Genomic DNA, 18,638 nt, shown 5'->3' on the forward strand with positions numbered 1-18,638 from the left:
AAGAAAATACTTAAAAAAAATATTCTATTTGCTATTCAGTTTCGGTGTGGAAAATCTTGCTTAAGCCTTTTTAAATTTTTTTTTAATTAATTAATTTTACTTTACAATATTGTATTGGTTTTGCCATACATTGACTTGAATCAGCCACGGGTGTACATGTGTTCCCCATCCTGAACCCCCCTCCCTTAAGCTTTTTTTAAACAATATTTATTTATTTGGCTGCATTGGGTCTTAGTTGTGATATGTGGGATCTAGTTTCCTGACCAGGGATCAAACCCGGGCCCCCTGCAATGAGAGCACAGGGTCTTAGCCGCTGGATCACCAGGGACGTCCCAAGCCATTTTTTTAAATGGTAAAGGCTAAAGGAGAACCCACACAGGAAAATAGTTCACAAGTGAGCTTTATCCCTGGGAATCCAGATCCCTGGGCTCTAGAAGATAAATGACAGGCAGGTTAAAGGCACATCAGTCCTTTTGTGCCAGGGGGATCCTCCACCCGACAAGACCTGATGGTCTTCGTATGGCAGAGTATAGGGCTGGGTGTCCATTAAACTGCCAGACTCTGAAATGCCAGGTAACTATGATGGATTCTGACACTTATACAGCAGCCTGTCCTTTTTGATCCAGGAGAGGCTAGCATTTTTCTATCAGGATTCTGGAGGTGATTATGCTGAGAATTTGTTTGCAAACAGCTAGACAAAGGTGGAGCCTTTTTCTGAAGGAGCATCCGACACACCTTTCAGGGGCTCTGTGGATCTCCAGAGCCCACTGAAAAGGACTTACTCCACGGGCAAGAGGGTGGTCAGTTCTGCAAGAGATAAAATCGTAACTACTTCCAGAAACTGCTAGTTATATCAGGCATGTTTTTAACACATAGATGGAATCAACGCCACCCAGAAACCGAGGTTGGCTGGGCCTGGGCAACACCTGGGGTCCAGGCTGTCCCTTTGGCTCCCCAAGACTTTGCCTTCTTGCAGCATTAGCCAGAATAAGGTGGAAAACCAATCACTGTTCGCTGTAAAGGAACAGAGTAGCTCCAACTGGGAAGTAACCAAAATGTCTAACATTAAGGAAATAGTTTAATACTGGTCAGCAACCAGAAAAGAATATTATGCTTCCATTATGATAAATACTTGTGAAGACTGCAGAACAGTTTCCTATCATAGATAGGATAAAGGGGAGAATACAAACGAGGATACACATAGTAGGCACAGCTATATAAAAATTATGTATCTGTGGAAGGTAATATAAACGAAGCTATTTCAGGGTGCTGGAATCATAAATAGCTTATAAATTATCATGATTAAATTTCTGACTTAGATCATTTCAACTTCAAATATCAGTCATCTATTAAAATTGAATGATGGCCAATATACCATCATGCAATATTTAATTAAAAGGAGTACAACTGTACTGTACTCAACTGCCTCTAGTAGACATATACGGCTGCCCAGACAGATGCCCATTCCCACCTTTCTCTGAGAAATACCTCTTGTAACTGTGTAGTCAAACAGATGCCACCATCTCCCTAAAGCACCTCTGTCCCACTTGTTTTGGGCATCTGCCCCAAGCTCCCAATCACGACCGACCTTCTATGATGTTTTATTGTTTTCATTTTTTGGCTGCACTGCACACCCTATGGGACCTTCGTTTCCCTACCAAGGATCAAACCCACGTGCCCTGCACTGGAAGCAGTCTTAACCGCTGGAACGCCAGGGAAGTCTCTCCTACATTTTAAACCGGTACTTTTCCCTGGCTGGGAAATTATGATCCAGGGAACTGGTTGTGACAATGCTCCAGCCACAGAGAGGAGACGATGCCGTGTATGAGAACAGCCTGCTGGGCCTGAAGTCTCTGGTTCCAGTTTCCTAGAGGCTCGCGTGGATTCCTACATGCCCCACTACCTGCTCAGGAAACCCACCAGTCCGCTATATAAGGCGGTTTGATCTGGCTTCAGTAGATCGCAACCCAAGGAATCCCAACAACTCTGCAGCCCCCACATAATCAACACAAGGGAAAATGCAGCAGATCCTACCTGGGGCGCTTTAGTGAGCAGGAGAGCAACTTCCGGATTATTGTGGTAGCGGGCGGTCTCCAGCGGAGTCCGGCCTGCCTAAGGGAAGGCACAGCGAGAACCAGTGAGTACGGGACTCCAGCCGGGGACACGCACAGGCCAGCCAGGACAGTCACTTCCGGTAACATCTACTTGCCAGTTTACTTAGACACCCCTGACCCTTTTCATGTCAGGACGTGCTCACTGAATTGTCTGAAGATGGGCCCTCGGGGTTTGTAACTCACAGGGCTGTTGAGAGCAGGGGTCCCCTCGAGCCCACCCCCTCGGGCCCCAGGGGTCGTGGGGTCGGCACACGGCAGCTCTTCCAGAGCGAGGCTGTGTGCTCTGAGTTCACAGGAGGTGAGGGGGCTACAACACACCCTGACCCCGAAAGGGGTGGGCACGGCTTTAGGAACCGCAGCTGCAACTCCACTTACATTGTTGACGATGGTCCCATCTGCTCCAGCTTCCAGCAAGATTTTAACCACCTTCTTGTGATTTAGGGCAGCGGCAATATGAAGTGCCGTGTCTCCAGCCTGGAATCCATCAGAAGAAAGCCTGCTAAACCCCATGGGATCGTGGCCCACAGCCTCCAGCTTTTTATTCCATGACTTGGTGGTGGTTTTTCAAAGTTAAACTAAAATTTGCCTTAAACTGACAAGTGGCCCTTGGCTAAAGTGTTATGTGGTTTTTATTATTTATTTAAAATATTTAACTCATACTTAATTTTTAAAATTATTTTATTGAAGTATAACTGATTTATAATGTATTAATTTCTACTATATAGCAATGTAATCAGTTATATACATTTTTATGTCCTTTTCTATTATGGTTTATCACAGGATATTGAATATAGTTCCCTGTGCTATAGAGTAGGATCTTGTTGTTTAAATGTGGTTCTTTTTTAAAAGAGATCTCGGGAACTGAATGAACTACACACAAATACCACATTCCTTTCTGAGTGGGATGCCAGAAATCACAGGACAGGATTAAGTGCAGGGGCACAAAGCAATGCTGGGCCTGGGATGTTGGGAATGGTAGGCCCTGACCTTACAGAGGCAGGATCTCAGCCGTGTTATTTTAAATATTTCTTTTAACTCATACTTTAAAAAATTTTTACTTTAAAAGGTAGCTCTGGACCCTGTCTGTCTGCTCTGGCAGGGGATGGGCAGAGAACCCCTTGGTTTCTGAGCTAGAATGAGCGGGAGCTTCCAAGGTAGCTACTTCTACAGGCCCCAGAGTAATAGCCCAGCCCTGCAGCCACCCTTAGGGATGTGAAAGGGCCACTGGGATCATCCTGCAGGCCAGGGAGTTTTCTGTTCGGGTGGAGTCACTGAAGATAGCGTTCATTTAACACCAGCTGTTTCCAACTCCTTACCAAATTTAGCCAATAATTTATTTTTTGCAAAAAACATTTCAGACAATCAAAGGAGGATATGAACAGATGCAGCTTGGTGGGCTAATTCCGAATGCAAACGCTGGTTTTAATTCCCAAACCAGATGACATAAATAAGTTAGATGCATACAGAAGTGAAATCACTCATTCATTCATTCCTGGCAGGTGATCAAGTATGAAAATCCAGCCGTCCTCAGGCCTCCTTCCCTGGTGAGTAGACAGGGAAAGTGTTCATTTCATTCCTGAGTCACCTAGTTGTATGTTAGGGGAAATTCTGGAGCTGTGGTTTCCAGTCTCCGCTGCTCACTGAAATCAGCTGGGAAGCTTTATAAACTACTGACGCCGGAGTCCCACCCAGACACTGACTTAATTTGTCTGGAGCATGGGTAGGGCATGATGATTTTTCAAAGGCCCCAGGTGATTGAAATGTGCCTCCCAGGTTGAGAAGCACCGGTTGGTGAGGGCTGTGTTGGGGGTGACCTGACAAACTAGAATCCACGGGGAGACTATAGAATGACCTTTAGCTATTAGGTCAGTGGTTCTCAATCCTGTCTGCACACTCAGGCATGGGATTTCCCAGGCAAGAGTACTGGAGTGGGTTGCCATTTCCTTCTCCAGGGGAACTTCCCAAACCAGGGATTGAACCCTGGTCTCCTATATTGCAAGAAGTCTCCTGCACTGCAGGCAGATTCTTTACTGACAGTCACCAGGGAAGCCCACACTTAGACCAGGAACTTTTTAAAAAATATACTGTTTCCTGGACCTCAGCCCCAGATGTTCTGGTCATTTACATTGGGGTGGGATTCAGGAATGGTATATTTAAATTCCCTTTTGATCCCAATATGCAGCCAGGATCAGTAATCACCATTATAGGGTATTTTAAATCTGAATCATGATCTAATTTTTTAAATTTCACATTTATGCACCCAAACTCAGAAAAGCCAAACAATGCATCAGTTAGGTATAGGTTTCAATAAATAACAAGACAACTTTTAAAAATCCAAATGACTATTGAAAAATCACATTTCCACAGAACACTGTAATAACCACAGCTTTATTTCAAAACCCCACTACACGGTGTAGATACTGACCATGCACCAAACTTTACAGAAACAAGAGACTCCATCAGCTTAGCTCACATGAACGTGGCGGTGCAAGGAACAGAACTCAGGAATCATGACACTGAAAGCCCTTGCTTACTTACCAAGACACGCTTCCTTGTGGGTTTCATTTTTTAAAATCACACTAACAATAAAACCCACCCCCAGGATTTCCAAAAATGTTCACTACGCAAATGTGGTGATATGTACTGGAATGACAGAGCACGCTTTCTCCAGAACGCCAGATAAACCAGGGCCACAGGAAATCTGTGGTTCCTTCGAAGGCCAGCACTGGCCGAGTCCCACGGCGGGAGCAGACACCACCTCCCAGCAACCTCAGTCCCCGCTGGCGCTAGCGCACCTGCCTGTGAACCATGGGGAGGACGCATGCACTGACCTGGTTCTTTTCATGGACAGAACAGAAAGCACTGAGGAGGAGCTTAATGATGGACAAGTGATTATAGCGTGCGGCAACGTGCAAACAGGTGTCGCCTGCCTGCGGACAGAAATCAAACTCTAAGCACGGTCTGAGCGGTTATAGAACAAAACAGAAAATTAAAAGAAAACTACCATTTAAAAGCTAGCAGACTAGCATAGATTCCTCACAGGGCAATGGTCTGAATGACAAGCATCTCCTTTACCACAGGTGCTCACTCCACGGCTTGCAGCCCTTTCCTGTCGGCAGCTCTCTTTCCCACCACGCAGATTCTGTCTCCGGTTTCAGGTCCTGGACGCCTGCTGCCCAAGAGACCTTTGCCAAAACTAAGAGAGGCTCTGCCTAGCAGGCACTTACTAAGACTCCACTGACCCCTGCCTCTCCTACAACCCAAAGGCTCTGGATTACACTGCCTAAGATAGATAGCATCACTTTGGAAATGAGACTTTCCCCATCACAGATCATCGTGGCTGAATGGATTAATAAAGTGGGATGAGTTGTTGGATTTTAAGATTATGTGCTCTAAAAAATTCAAGTGCATCCCATTCTAGCAGTATGCCAGGATCCCATGGGGAGCAATGAAGTCTAGGGAGCTGATGAGGAAGCAATCACTGGGCATAAAAAAGGACATTCAAAAAACTCAGGAGCAGGGTCTTCCTTGGTGGTCCCAGGCCAAACTGTTCCCAGAGAGAAAACAAGAGAACTGGAGACAATGTCGTGACGTTTTGCAGAGCTCCCCTGACTTCTCATTTGAGCTCTAGTTCTGCCTGTCTAGAGTGGAGAAGGCAATGGCAACGCACTCCGGTGCTCTTGCCTGGAAAAGCCCATGGACGGGGGAGCCTGGTAGGCTATAGTCCATGGGGTCGCAAAGAGTCAGACACGACTGAACAACTTTACTTCACTTCACTTCTGTCTAGAGATGGTGACACTCAGCACAACCTTCTCCTCTGGACTAAGAAGGAACCAAGCTCAAAGCTGAAGTTCAGAGCATTCTCAGGACCACTTTAGATAAGCCTGCCCTGAGTCAGGGAACTCCAGCTAAAAGTCCTTTTTATTTTTTGGCCACTGTGCACAGCCTGTACGACTTGGTTCCCCAACCAGGGATCAAATCCATGCCCCTTGCAGTGGAAGCACAGAGTCCTAACCACTGGGCCACCAGGGAAGTGGCCAGGCCAAAGTCATTTTTGAGAGAAGCCTCAGATTCTCTTGCCACGTGGCATGGGATTCATGAAGGAAATGCAGTGTCCGTGGAGGGAAGGGGGATGCCTGTGGGACCTTTCAGGTCAAGAACCTGCAAGAACTACTGATCATCAGCTCATCCCAAGGATGCCTCAGGGACAGATTTGTAGATGCTAGGCATGGAGAATCAGACAGCCTCGCCAGTACAGCATCAGCCGGTATTTACTAAGAGTGCAACACTGTGGGCGGAGGCTTCCTGAAAACAATTACTCATTCTTAGACCCGCTTGCTAGACACCTGCTGTACAAAATGATAAGACTGAGAGGCTGAGGAGCAAGGGGCAAGCATGAGAGAAAAATCAGTGTTTCCAAGTGTTGATTCCTCTTCCCATTCCCCTAACCTCTGGGCCACGGACTGGTACCTCTTGTCAGATCAGCAGTGGCATTAAAGTACACAATAAACGTAATGCACTTGAATCCCCCAACCCTGCCCCCATCCGCGAAAAAATTGTCTTCCATGAAACCTGTCGCTTGAGCCAAAAAGATTGGGGACTGCTGCAAAAGGATCCTTTAGGAATTAGCAACAAATGAATACTTTCTTGATAGTCCCCAAACCCCTTTTATTAACAAATTTTCATTTTCTACACGTGCATACTCTAGTATGCTTTCATACTAGAGGCAACGGAAGAGAGTGCAAGAGATGCCATTTTTGTTCACCCACGTTATTTTTGAGGTCGGCGCGGGAGCCGCCCAGCAGAAGGACGCGGGTGCTCTGGGCATGGCTGTTCTGGCAGGCCAGGTGCAGAGCTGTGTTCCCCGCCTGGGAGAGAGGCAAACAGAGGGGGGCACATGTTAGCAACACCTCCTGCAGACTGGGCACGCTTGCAGGGGGCCAAGACTTACAGGAGAGTCACTGTTTATGCTCTCTGCTTTTTGCTCGGTGGACCCAGCTGGGGTGCTTCAGAGGCAAGAACATGTAATTGGGAATCCATACCAGCAGAAGAGTCACATGGGTCATAAAACCTTGGTTCCGAGCCCTAACTCTGCCACTTACTGCTTGCAAGCTAATGGGGAATGCTCTTAATAAGCACCACCGTGAATTCCTCACCTGTAAAGTGGAGCATGACCCCTCTGTGCTGAGACAATGAGGGTTGATTCAGAGTGCTGAGGAGACCATCTTCTTCATGGCAGAGTGCTGGGCACATGCACAAGGCTGTTCCTCTTAGTTATAAGAGGAACACGGAACAGCTGTGGACAGCCTACCAATGGAGGTAAAACAGGCTGACTCCAGCAGGCTACAGTAACAGATTTAATTTGCAAGCCTCTCCCAAATCTTGGGTTTTTCTTGAAACATCAAAATTTAAACTATGGGCAAGGTCCCCACACAACATGCAATACAACTGCATCTATCACTTCCCATCCAGATAGAGACCCTCTTGCTTTTGGGAGTCTACCTTCAAGGTCAAATGGCAACCAAAGGTCAGGATCACATACACAGCAATCTTGCAGAAAGACTTCATTGACAAGAAGAGAACTCTCTGAAACTAGGGGAATAAGACCTGCAAGGCTGCTGATAACCCCTAGGAAAGTGACAAGAAAAGCAGGCAACATGATTTGGTGCAAGGATTGGGAGATTAAACACATAAGCTCCATGTTTGTTCTGCTGAGCGTAAAAGCTGGGTCACGCCTGCAGTTGTGGGCTCAGAGCTGTCAGCCTGTGTATGGCTTTTCCCTGGCGCGGTTCACTCCTCTTTGGATCATACGGCACTGTCTGCCCAGACTCAAGGATGGTTTATATTCCTTACCTTTGAAAAGAAGAATGGGTTTTTAAAAACAGAGGAAAGCTGTGTGCTGCAGGGCCACTTACCATCCTCATGACCTTAGCTCTAACCAACCTGGGCAGGGTCTTTCTTTCCTCACTGCTACCTCCAGGAACTTAGTGAGTTCTGAGCCTGAGAGTTGAGTGAGTTTGTTGGTTATCAAGCCTCGGGTGCAGGCTGGACTCAACTGGGGGACCCTTTCAGCAGACCAGTGCATGGATGCAACTCGATGTCCCCGCCCCAGGGGGTGGGGCCAGGCTGTTCATGTGTAGGTGCTGAAAGGTCTGCATTCTGGGATGCATCCCTTCCCTAACTCTAGGCAAAACCAGGCCTGGGTCACCCCAGGCCTGGTCATCATGTGGGTTTGGTTTTCTCCCTTCTTCTCTCCCCTGCTTTTTTAAAAACTTTCCCAGGAGATTTTAAAGTGCAGCCAGATAGAGAAGCACTGCTAGCTTAGTCCTCCAAAACAAAGGGTCTGCCCACATTTTAAACGCTCCATTCCCTGGTAGGGCTCAGGGCTCAGCTTAGTGTAATTCTCAGTACACACAGAGAAGGTTTTCCCAAAGCTGTTGGCTTCCTGGAGGTCACTTAAATATATGTTGAAAAAAATATATGTTAAATATAAGTTGAAGAGAAATCTGATAGCTGTACAAATAAAACAAAATTTACTTTGTCAGTAAGAAAATATCGATCATGCTGAAAAGCATTTGGAGAAAGAAAATGAAAAAACATGGGTTAGAATACAGATTATGGTATATCCACACAAGGAATGCACTAATCATACATGTAATAACATGGAAGGCTCTCCAAACCAATGTGTGAAATGAAAGGAGACACAAACGGCTGTAATGTCAAACCTGAAATTTAAAAAACTGACCTGCTGTATACATAGCAGGCATTTTTCCCACCCTGAGTAATGAGTACTGATTTCTAGACAGGGGCTGCTGTACTTGGCCGAGTAAGGACCTTTCTTATGCGATGGAATATTATCCAACCTTTAAAAAGAAAGAAATCCTGTCACTTGCAACAATATGGATGAACCTAGGGGGTGATACACCAAATGAAATAAGTTAGACAGAAAGACAAATACTCTATCATCTCACTTCTATGTGGAGTCTGAAAAAAAGATGGACTTATAGAAACAGAGTATAAAAGTGGCTGCCAGAAGCTGGAGTGGGGGGTGGAGGGGGATAAAGAGAGGTTGGTAAAAGGGTATAAACTTCCAGCTATAAGATGTAACATGGGGACTACAGCTGATAAGTGTCTGTGTCTGTAGTCTACAGACTACAGCTGATAACACTGTCTTGTATAATTGAAATTTGCTAATTGTAGAACTTAAATGTTCTCTCACGCAGACACAAAAAGGTAAATAAATAGGGGTGATCAATGTGTTCATTAACCCTTGGGAGCTATCAAATCATGATATTGTAGACTTTAAATATCTTGTAATTTTATTTGTGGGGAAAAAGGAAAAAGAGAAGGAACTTCTAGAGGCTTCCTAGAGTTTGAGGCTGGTGAGCATGTAAGTCCCTCTCCTGGGATGACACCTCACCTGTGCTGCTCTATCTAGAGAGCTTGTGGCTCCCTACACAATTTGGGGGTGGGCCCTTCAGGGGACAGGTGGCAGTGTGGTGAAGTGGATCCAGCTGGGATAATTCACAGCCCTAATTGTGTCACAAATGAATCACATGTCTTATAAGACTCAGGTGAGGCCTCCCCATCCGTTAACTGGGAACCACCTACTTTGAGTTGGTATAAACTTACCAACTCCTGTTCTAGGCCATGTCCCACCTGGAAGAAATGGAGAACCACCAGTCCTCTAGGCAGTGAGCCAGGCTTTTATTGGAGATGCCACAGTGCAGGGCCAGCTGCTTCCCTGAAGCCCTCGGCCCATGAGGAAACCACGGGAAAACATCTCACCAGTCAGCACAGCAGAGTTGTGTGCAGTCCCAGGAGCTGGAGAAACCCGGCCAACAAACGGGCAGGTCCCCACCCTGAGGGTCAATAGGCAAAAAAGAAACCGGATAGCCCTAAGGGAGTGGGTGAGGGAAGAGACGGTGGGCCCACCCTGCAAGCCCGGGAGGCACACGCCAAAGTCACCCAGAGAGACAACAGAGGCTGAGGCCGCTCTGGGGAGGCCCAAGACAGCAACAGGTGAGCTTTCTGGAAAGTTCCTGAGGAGAGGAGGAGCAGGATGCGAAGGGACAAGACAGATCAGTCTGTTGTGAGGCTTTTGGGCTGATCCAGGGACATGGAAGGGAAAGACAGGGGAGTGGAGGGTGACAGAGAACAGCAAGGGAGAGGAGACGCTGTGGTCCTTTTCTGCCCCCGCAGGCCGGGGCTGGCTCCCATGACCACAGTCTCAGGGACCTACGGGAAAGCAGGGAGAGCCGCAGCCTACGGGAGCACTCCAGCTCCAAGCCTTCAATCGCACCAGGTTCCAAGACCCCGAGCCCTAGCTCTGCTCAGCAAGAGAAGGCTCCCTGAAAGAAGGCGGGCTGGGCTGTCCTCATTGTGACCAAGGGGGTCTCACACCTGCCGGACCTCACCTTGTTCTTGGCAAGCACGTTGGCTCCAGCTTTAACGAGCAGCTTGGCCGACTGGCTGAAACCGTGCCAGGATGCTTCATGTAGGGCCGTGTTCCCGTCCTGGGGAGCACACACGAGAGAAAGCCCTGTCACCCAAGCCTGATCCGTCTGCTCACCGTCAGCACAGCGCAGGTTATTTTAAGGCCCACCCAGGGGTCTCTCTTGGCTGGGGTTTCTCACCTAAACCACAGGACCCAAGGAGTGATCTGAGTGGCCAGTTTCTTCATTCTCTCAGAAATGGTACCTAACAAGTACCACTCCAGACGCACTCAAGCGTTATGATGCACAGTGGATGACTTAAGGCATTAGGGCTTAAGTCTCTCTGGGAACTGGGATGGTGAGAAGGACTCCCACGCACCGCTCTTGCAGAACAGAAAGCTGCATTGGGAGGCGTGGCGTCCCTCCCCCACCCACCTACACCGCCCCAGGGGCTGCCCCGCTCCACTCCTGGCCCCAGAGAGAACCCTGCAAAGATCAGGCAGATGGAGAGTCCAGCTTCAGAAGCTCCAGGGGCCTATGGGCAGACAAGTAGATTCTACAGCTCTTTTTTCTTTCTCCAAATCTGATCTCAAAGTTTAATCCAGAAGCCTCAGGGCCCCAAACAAATGAGCAGGCACTGAGAACAGTGATTTGTAAATACAGTTGTTTTTTTTTTAAAAAAGGCAGTGATCTGTAAATATGGTAAACAGGTATCCTCCATAGGTGACTTTTAAATAAAAATCAACTAATTCCACAGATCTTGTGTTTGCTTAACTTACTATTAAAAAAAGAAACATCAAGTGCAATGAATTGAGTGGGGTGGGACCTGGAGGTAGGGTGAGGGAAAGGGAAGCACAGAGAAGAGATAGCAATGCCCTCCCAGCTGTTTCAGGCCATTCTTTTTTTTTTTAAGAATCACAGTCTGGGGGCTTCCACTCAGACTCTCTGGATGTGGAGTCCCCCATCCAGGTTTTTCTTCTTCACCGTTTATACTTCTGTGGTTGTTCACTGCTGCCACAGAAAAGAGGGAAGGGCTTTTCTAAATGTTGTTTGCTGGGAGATCAGATACTCTTTCAGAGGAACTCCAGGCTGATTTCCTCATGTTGAATCATAAGCGATAGACTCAGGAATGACAATGTCTCAAGCAATAGGAAATCCCCAGAGCGCGTTTTCAGGCTGATGCGTGCCCCCTTCCCTGCTCACCTTGTCCTGTCGGTCCAGAGCACAGCCCTCCTGGATGAGCGCCGCAATGACCTCGGTGTTCCCCACCACCGTGGCCCGGTGCAAGGCGGTCTGGTCCCCCTGCAGGCGGTGGGAAGGCAAGGATGGCAGTCAGCACTCTCCAGCCCCCCACCATTTGCTCCCCTGCTTCACCGTTCAGTCACCGAGGGCCAGCTGGGCTCAGTGACCTAGTCAACAGACAGTGCATGCCGGGAAGGACTATGTTCACAAACTCAGTGGTAACCCTGAACCAACCGTAGAGCAACCCTGGGCCACAGAGCTGACCTCTGGATGAGGGTCAGGCTCTTACCCGCCACCCGAGGGGATGGCAATAGGACTGTCACAACTGTGACAAGTGGGTCTGAAAGCCAGACTGTGGGCTGCACAAGGTAACCAGCAATGTCTGGAATCTTTACTCCCTCTGAGTCCCCTCATTCCCCAGCGTCAGAGGACTCACCAGCCTACTCTGTTACTCAGCAGCACTCAGGACCCGAGCGTGGGTGGACTCCTTGATTGACCCTGGCCTAGAACAATGCAGGGGGATATACCAGGACATCTGAGGAAGGACTCAGGGAGTCAGGCTGTCACCGCACATCTCTAAGGCTCTTCCAACATCCCATGACAGCAGCTTCTCTGTTAGGGCTGCATCTGACCCCTTTCTCTGTGATCAGATTCCTGGGATGGCCGGCCTTCTCTTTCTCAGTCAGGGTGCCAAGGGAAGCTGACTCCCTCTAACTGCAGTTGAGAAGACTAATATCCTAGAGGTAAGACAGTTAAGTCCATAGCAAGAAATAGTCCTGAAGTCTCCAAGAACACACGTTATCTCTGACAGACACTCAGGAAATCAAGGTCAGCCTGGGGTGTAAGCTTCAATGGGGAGATGGGTGAATGGTGTGCAAAGTTCCTGGTGGGACGGAAGGGGAGCAGGTCAAGGGGGTCAGGAGATGTGTGCTGTGGAAGCCTTGGGGGACACCTGTCACCCCGCTAGACTTCAAGTTCTTCCTCTGTGAAAGGAGGCAAGGTCCCTCCCTTCCCTTCTTGGGGTCTATGATCTGGGTGGCAAGAGTTTTGCATGAACAATTTTCTGGTGGAACCTAGGAGGGGCAGAAGACATGCCCCAGGGTACTCCTGCTTCTTAGCCCAAGAGAGGAGGGACCAACTAGAACACGGAGAACACACAGGCTTTTTAAAGAGGGCTGCACTGCTACCTATAAATAGCCTTCATCAAATACTGATTCTACTTATATCCCTGGGATCTGTAACAAATGACAATGCGCTTTAAAAGCACTTAATCTGAAAAAATAGTTCTGGAGAGAGATCGTGGTGATGTTTGCATAACAATGCGAATGTACTTAATGCCAAAGAACTGTGCCCTTAAAAATGGTTAAAGTGGTCAATTTTATGTTATGTGTGGTTCATCACAATAAAAAGCACTTCAGCTCAGTTCAGTCGCTCAGTCATGTCCGACTCTTTGCGACCCCATGAATCGCAGCACGCCAGGCCTCCCTGTCCATCACCAACTCCTGGAGTTCACTCAGACTCATGTCCATCGAGTCAGTGATGCCATCCAGCCATCTCATCCTCTGTCGTCCCCTTCTCCTCCTGCCCCCAATCCCTCCCAGCATCAGAGTCTTTTCCAATGAGTCAACTCTTCGCATCAGGTGACCAAAGTACTGGAATTTCAGCTTTAGCATCATTCCTTCCAAAGAAATCCCAGGGTTGATCTCCTTCAGAATGGACTGGTTGGATCTCCTTGCAGTCCAAGGCATTCTCAAGAGTCTTCTCCAACACCATAGTTCAAAAGCATCAATTCTTCGGCACTCAGCCTTCTTCACAGTCCAACTCTCACATCCATACTCCTACTTAAAAACCAAATTCACATTCTTAAAACTTAAAAATACTCCCTTTAAAAATTCATGAGGGGAAATAATATTTTTCTCTTTAAACTTTTTCATTCTTTCCAATTTTTTACATATATAATTTCTAGCATCAAAAAACAGCTATTTATTAAATGTCTAAGCTGTACTGATATACCAGAAACGGGATGGGACTGTCCATGTCTCAGAGGCTTTTCTTTCTCTTCATTCTGTAGAATCTAAGAGATTTCTTCCTGGTTGGGTCAGGAGGGTAGAGGTAATCATTACCATGATTCCATCCACTGTCTGTGCCTTCTGTCATCAACCCTCCCCTCAGCATCCTATGCTATGATTCCCGTTACAAAGTAGGTTTAGCCTTGCTTTTCTTCTCACTCACCTTTCCAAGACCACTTACTCAAAGAGGACCCTTTCTATGTGCCATGTCATCAAAAGAATACGGCCACTGGATCGGTGGTTACAGGAGGTGGGCAAAGCCATTACACATCCTCTTCAAACAACTTAGGAAGTGTTTCCAGATGAGGTGTACTTAAGGCCCAAACAGATAATCATGAAAAACTGCCCAGTCTCAATTTTTTTAAGAAATTACTTAATCTGGAGGGCAGTGCCGAGTCTTTGCTGCTGTGAGGGCTCTCCTCTAGTTGTGGCGTGCAGGCATCAGTAGCTGCAACGCCCAGGCTGCAGGGCACAGGCTAATAGTAGCGGCACCCAGGCTTATTTGCTCCATGGCTTGTGGGATCTTCCTGGACCAGGGATCAAATCTGTGTCTCCCGTACTGGCAGGTGGATTCTTTACCACTGAGCCACCGGGAAAGCCCCAGTCTCAATTTTTGAAAACTTCTGTAAAAATCTTCAAGACTGCGTGTTTCCCTATCAGCGTCATGATGGGTTTTCCCAAAATGGACCTCAAATGTAATTTATTGTTACTGACCTGATGAGAAAGGAGGTGCCCTGTTCTCAGCCACAAGAGTGAGGCTGCAGCCCCCTTCTTCGGAGTAAGCACCGACTTGGTCAGATTTCTAGTTGTTGGAGGCCTTTAACCATTTCTACACACTGCGGGCACACGAACCTGCCCTCCTGGGCCCAATTAGAACACCCCTTTTACATAACCAAAGGTAACCATTTTGCTGTGCCTAAAGTGTGGGTCCTGTCGGCGGCCTGGCTTCAGAGCAAATGTTTTACTGTGCTTCATGGGCTGCCACTAAATCGTGAGCTGAGGCAACTTTGGAGCCAGAACCCCACCGTGATTTATTACTTGCTTTTAGCATGAATCTCCTGAACTTGCTTCTGTGGGGATAACTTTCCTTTGTGAAACTCTAACTCAACGTAGGAAGTTTAATCTCAATTCTAGTTCAGCCCTTAAAAGTAGATTACCGATGGATGAACAGGACTCGGGAGACCTGGCGGCCCAGGCGAGGCTGTGGTGGGAGCCCCGTGGTCCTCGTGCACCTGGCACAGGTGTCTCCGGCGGGTCCCTTCTTCCGGGCCTGCCCATCTCCAGGACACGGCTGCCCCTCGGTCTTCACGCTTCTCGTTCAGAGATGCGCCCAGAGCCAGGGTCCTTGCCTCATCAGTCGGATATACAGGACAGTGAAGGCCAGAGCCAGCCATTCCCCACCCTGCATGGCCCTCAAGAGGGACCATGAGCTCGGCTCACATGAGGTGGGGTGGTTCTGGGTTTCTGTGGCACATAAAAACCAGCCACCCTGAGACACGAATCCGTAAGTCAAGGGCCACGTCGGGGAAGACCTGCTCTTCCCCAGAACATGACATAAATGAACAGCTAAGACCCTTTACTGCAACAGGGTCAATGACCTGCGAATCAATTCTTCCTCCTATAAAACTAACACTTCCTTTGGAAATAAAAGTATTATTTCAAAAGTATACTTTCTACACAACCGAAAGAGACTCACAGACCTAGAGAATGAACTTGTGGTTGCCAGTGGGGGAAGGATGGGAGGAAGGGATAGTTAGGGAGTTGAGATGGACATGTACACACTGCTATATTTTAAATGGATAACCAACAAAGACCTACTGTATAGCACAGGGAACTCAGCTCCATGTCATGTGGCCGCCTGGATGGGACGGGAGTTTGGGGGAGAATGGATACATGTATATGTGTGGCTGAGTCCCTTCACTCTTCACCTGAAACTATCACAACATTGTTAATTGGCTAAACACCAGTACAAAATAAAAAGTTAAAAAATAAATTAAAAGGAAGTATACTTTTCAAATACTGAAAAAAATGTGCCTCTATACATACTTATTAACAGAGCTAAGCAGCAACTTAGATATAATCTTTATTTCTCTATGATTTAAAGATCAACCATGAAATTCTGAAATTTTGGAGGAGAAAAAAAAAAAGCTGGGAGAAGTTTGGCACCTTCAACAGCATTTACTCATTATCTATTCAGTGAATATTTACTGACTCTCTACTACACTCTTGGAGAAGGCAATGGCACCCCACTCCAGTACTCTTGCCTGGAAAGTCCCATGGACGGAGGAGCCTGGTAGGCTGCAGTCCATGGGGTCACTAAGAGTCAGACACGACTGAGCAACTTCACTGTCACTTTTCACTTTCATGCACTGGAGAAGGAAATGGCAACCCACTCCAGTGTTCTTGCCTGGAGAATCCCAGGGACAGGGGAGCCTGGTTGGGTGCCGTCTATGGGGTCGCAGAGTCAAACACAACTGAAGTGACTTAGCAGCAGCAGCAGCTACTACACTCCAAACACTGTGGCATCTAATTCTCTCATTTTATTGATTAAAAAGCCAAGGTCCCATGCAGTTCAGTGCCTAGCTTAGAATAACCAGCTTATTCAGGGTAGCACAGTTGGGACAGGGGCCTCCTAAGTGGCACTAGTGGTAAAGAACCCATCTGCCAAGGCAGGAGATATAAGAAATGCAGGTTCGATCCCTGGGTTGGGAAGGACCCCTGGAGAAGGGAATGGCAACCCACTCCAGTATTCTTGCTTGGAGAATCCCATGGACAGAGGAGCCTGGTGGGCTACAGTCCATAGGGTCGCAAAGGGTTGGACATGACTTAACACAAATGTACCCACAGTTGGGGCAGAATTCAAATTGTCAAGGCTTTTTGCACTTGCCCCATGCTGTTTATAACCTGTGAAGTCAATTAACCTTAAACAGGTCTTTAAAACAATTAGGTGCTTCTGGAGGATGGGGCTGCCTGTTTATGGCACCATCAAGCTAAGTACTTTAGCCCAATGCCTTGGCAAGTATAGCACCTGAGAAGTATTTGTTGAATGATTAACTACAAAGAAGCAGAAGAAAAACGCTGAAGCTGGAACTTGAAGACCCAGCAAACTTGTAGTCTGGCACTTTGATTTGGAACATGCACATCATGTTCCAGAGTGACTGCAAAGGGACTTGTCTGCAAAGTGCATGAACTGCCAGCTCTCTGTTTTTCTAGGACATCAGTGTTTCTTACGTAGAGATTTTTAAAGGTTTGCAACCACTGAGGTCTAAAACTTGGTTCTGAAATACGTGTTTTCTCCTACATGGTGAAAAAGAGTGAGCACAGTGTGGGCAGATTCCAAAGCCAAGCTCATAGAAGAAACCCCTGTCATGCAAGGGTGGCCCCTGCCCCTCTTCAGGAGGAATCCCTCCCAGGTGGCACAGGCAGCCATACTGCAAGGAAGCTCAAGACAGGGGAGGTGCACGAAACAATTGCTGACCTCTTTTTCTCTCTCTGATCTTCTGGGGTTCTTCCTAGCCTGTCTTCTCTGGTTTTTCTTATTTTTCTCTTCATTTGTGCCTTTTCCCGTGGCCACGGGGTCCTGGACTATTTCTGAGGTGGGGGCTGTGTGATTGCTCATCGACCAATCAGAGATGGCATTGGTGCTCCAATGAGCGTTGACAGGGTTGGCAGGAAGCAAGAGGGAATTTGCTCCTGGAGTTCCATATTCTAAAGAACTGGTTTCCACAGGTTCAAATTCATAATAATCCCACTCCAGGGCACTGGAGGTCATTCTTCAACTAATTCTCAGTCTTTACCATGATACAAAGCACAGTATCTGTAGAACATGAAGTTAGGAGTAAATTCTTCAAAATATTAACATTCTCTATTGTTACCCATCACCAAGACAGGTAACTTCTGAAATTTTTTTTTTCCAATACTTAATCTCTCAGCTTCTTTATTTTTTATTTTTTGCTCGTGTCTCACGGCTTGCAGGATCTTAGTTCCCTGATCAGAGACTGAACCTGGGCCATGGCATGAAAGCACTGAGTCCTAACCACTGGACCACCAGGGGATTCCCATTCCCAGCTTCTTTAAAGACCATCCATAAGGAGTTTTCTCCCTCGAATTCCTGCATGGATTTCAAGGCTGATCAGCAAGCAGAGTAAATATATAGAAGACACACATGAACCATATTCTGACAAACGCATTACTTCAGAACTAGTGAGAGTCAAGACACCTCCACTTCCAGCTGGTTTTACACTGTTTCGTTGTTGTGTGTGCACTTTTGTTTTGTTTTAAACTGAGAGAAACAATATATGCAAGGGAAAGATGCAAAATATATTAATAATTTCAATAAATAAAGAGTACCCCTCTAACGGTAGAGCTGGCTTTCCTTCTGCTGACATGTACCTCTTTGGCTACCCTGTTAGAACTCCTGACTAGTTTACTTCTATCTTGTCTGATATAAACAGCAGTAGTTCTGGAAAGTCTGCTTGGCTCTGGCTGTAGGAGAACACGTGATACCTGGAGCTCAGGACCTGAGGCAGGAGTGCTGGGTCGCAGTGGGTTAGCAGCCTGGTATTACTGCAGCCTTGCCACCAAGGCAGCAAGGGCTTTAATTATGCAGAGAAGAGCAGATGCTGCCCAACATATTTGCACCAACAATTCAATGCCCTGCCTTTCCTGTGGTCAGAATCTCTTCCCTCTGCCTGTATTTTTGCTCCTATCATGTAAGGATAAGATATAATCAGGTATGTTATGATGGCACAGTGCTGGGAAAGAAAACAGTGTATTGT

At 47.2% G+C, this 18,638-nt stretch overlaps 1 protein-coding gene across 4 annotated transcripts in view; it reads right to left on the reverse strand.

The window, feature by feature from the left end:
• ANKRD6 (ankyrin repeat domain 6) overlaps positions 1-18,638 on the reverse strand; it is a 58,385-nt gene that overhangs the window by 15,021 nt on the left and 24,726 nt on the right. For 3 of the 4 annotated variants that reach the window (XM_068985221.1, XM_068985220.1, XM_068985219.1), the window contains exons 3-8: positions 11,753-11,851; positions 10,532-10,630; positions 6,884-6,982; positions 4,946-5,044; positions 2,490-2,588; positions 2,035-2,112 (exon numbers count right to left, since the gene is read on the reverse strand). In XM_068985221.1, coding sequence (XP_068841322.1) covers positions 2,035-2,112; positions 2,490-2,588; positions 4,946-5,044; positions 6,884-6,982; positions 10,532-10,630; positions 11,753-11,851 — 573 coding nt within the window. The remainder of the gene's footprint in view (positions 1-2,034; positions 2,113-2,489; positions 2,589-4,945; positions 5,045-6,883; positions 6,983-10,531; positions 10,631-11,752; positions 11,852-18,638) is intronic. The other variant, XM_068985222.1, reaches the window with a different exon arrangement.

Source organism: Capricornis sumatraensis, chromosome 13 (genome assembly GCF_032405125.1).
Source record: "Capricornis sumatraensis isolate serow.1 chromosome 13, serow.2, whole genome shotgun sequence".
In the NCBI taxonomy this organism is placed as follows: Eukaryota; Metazoa; Chordata; class Mammalia; order Artiodactyla; family Bovidae; genus Capricornis; species Capricornis sumatraensis.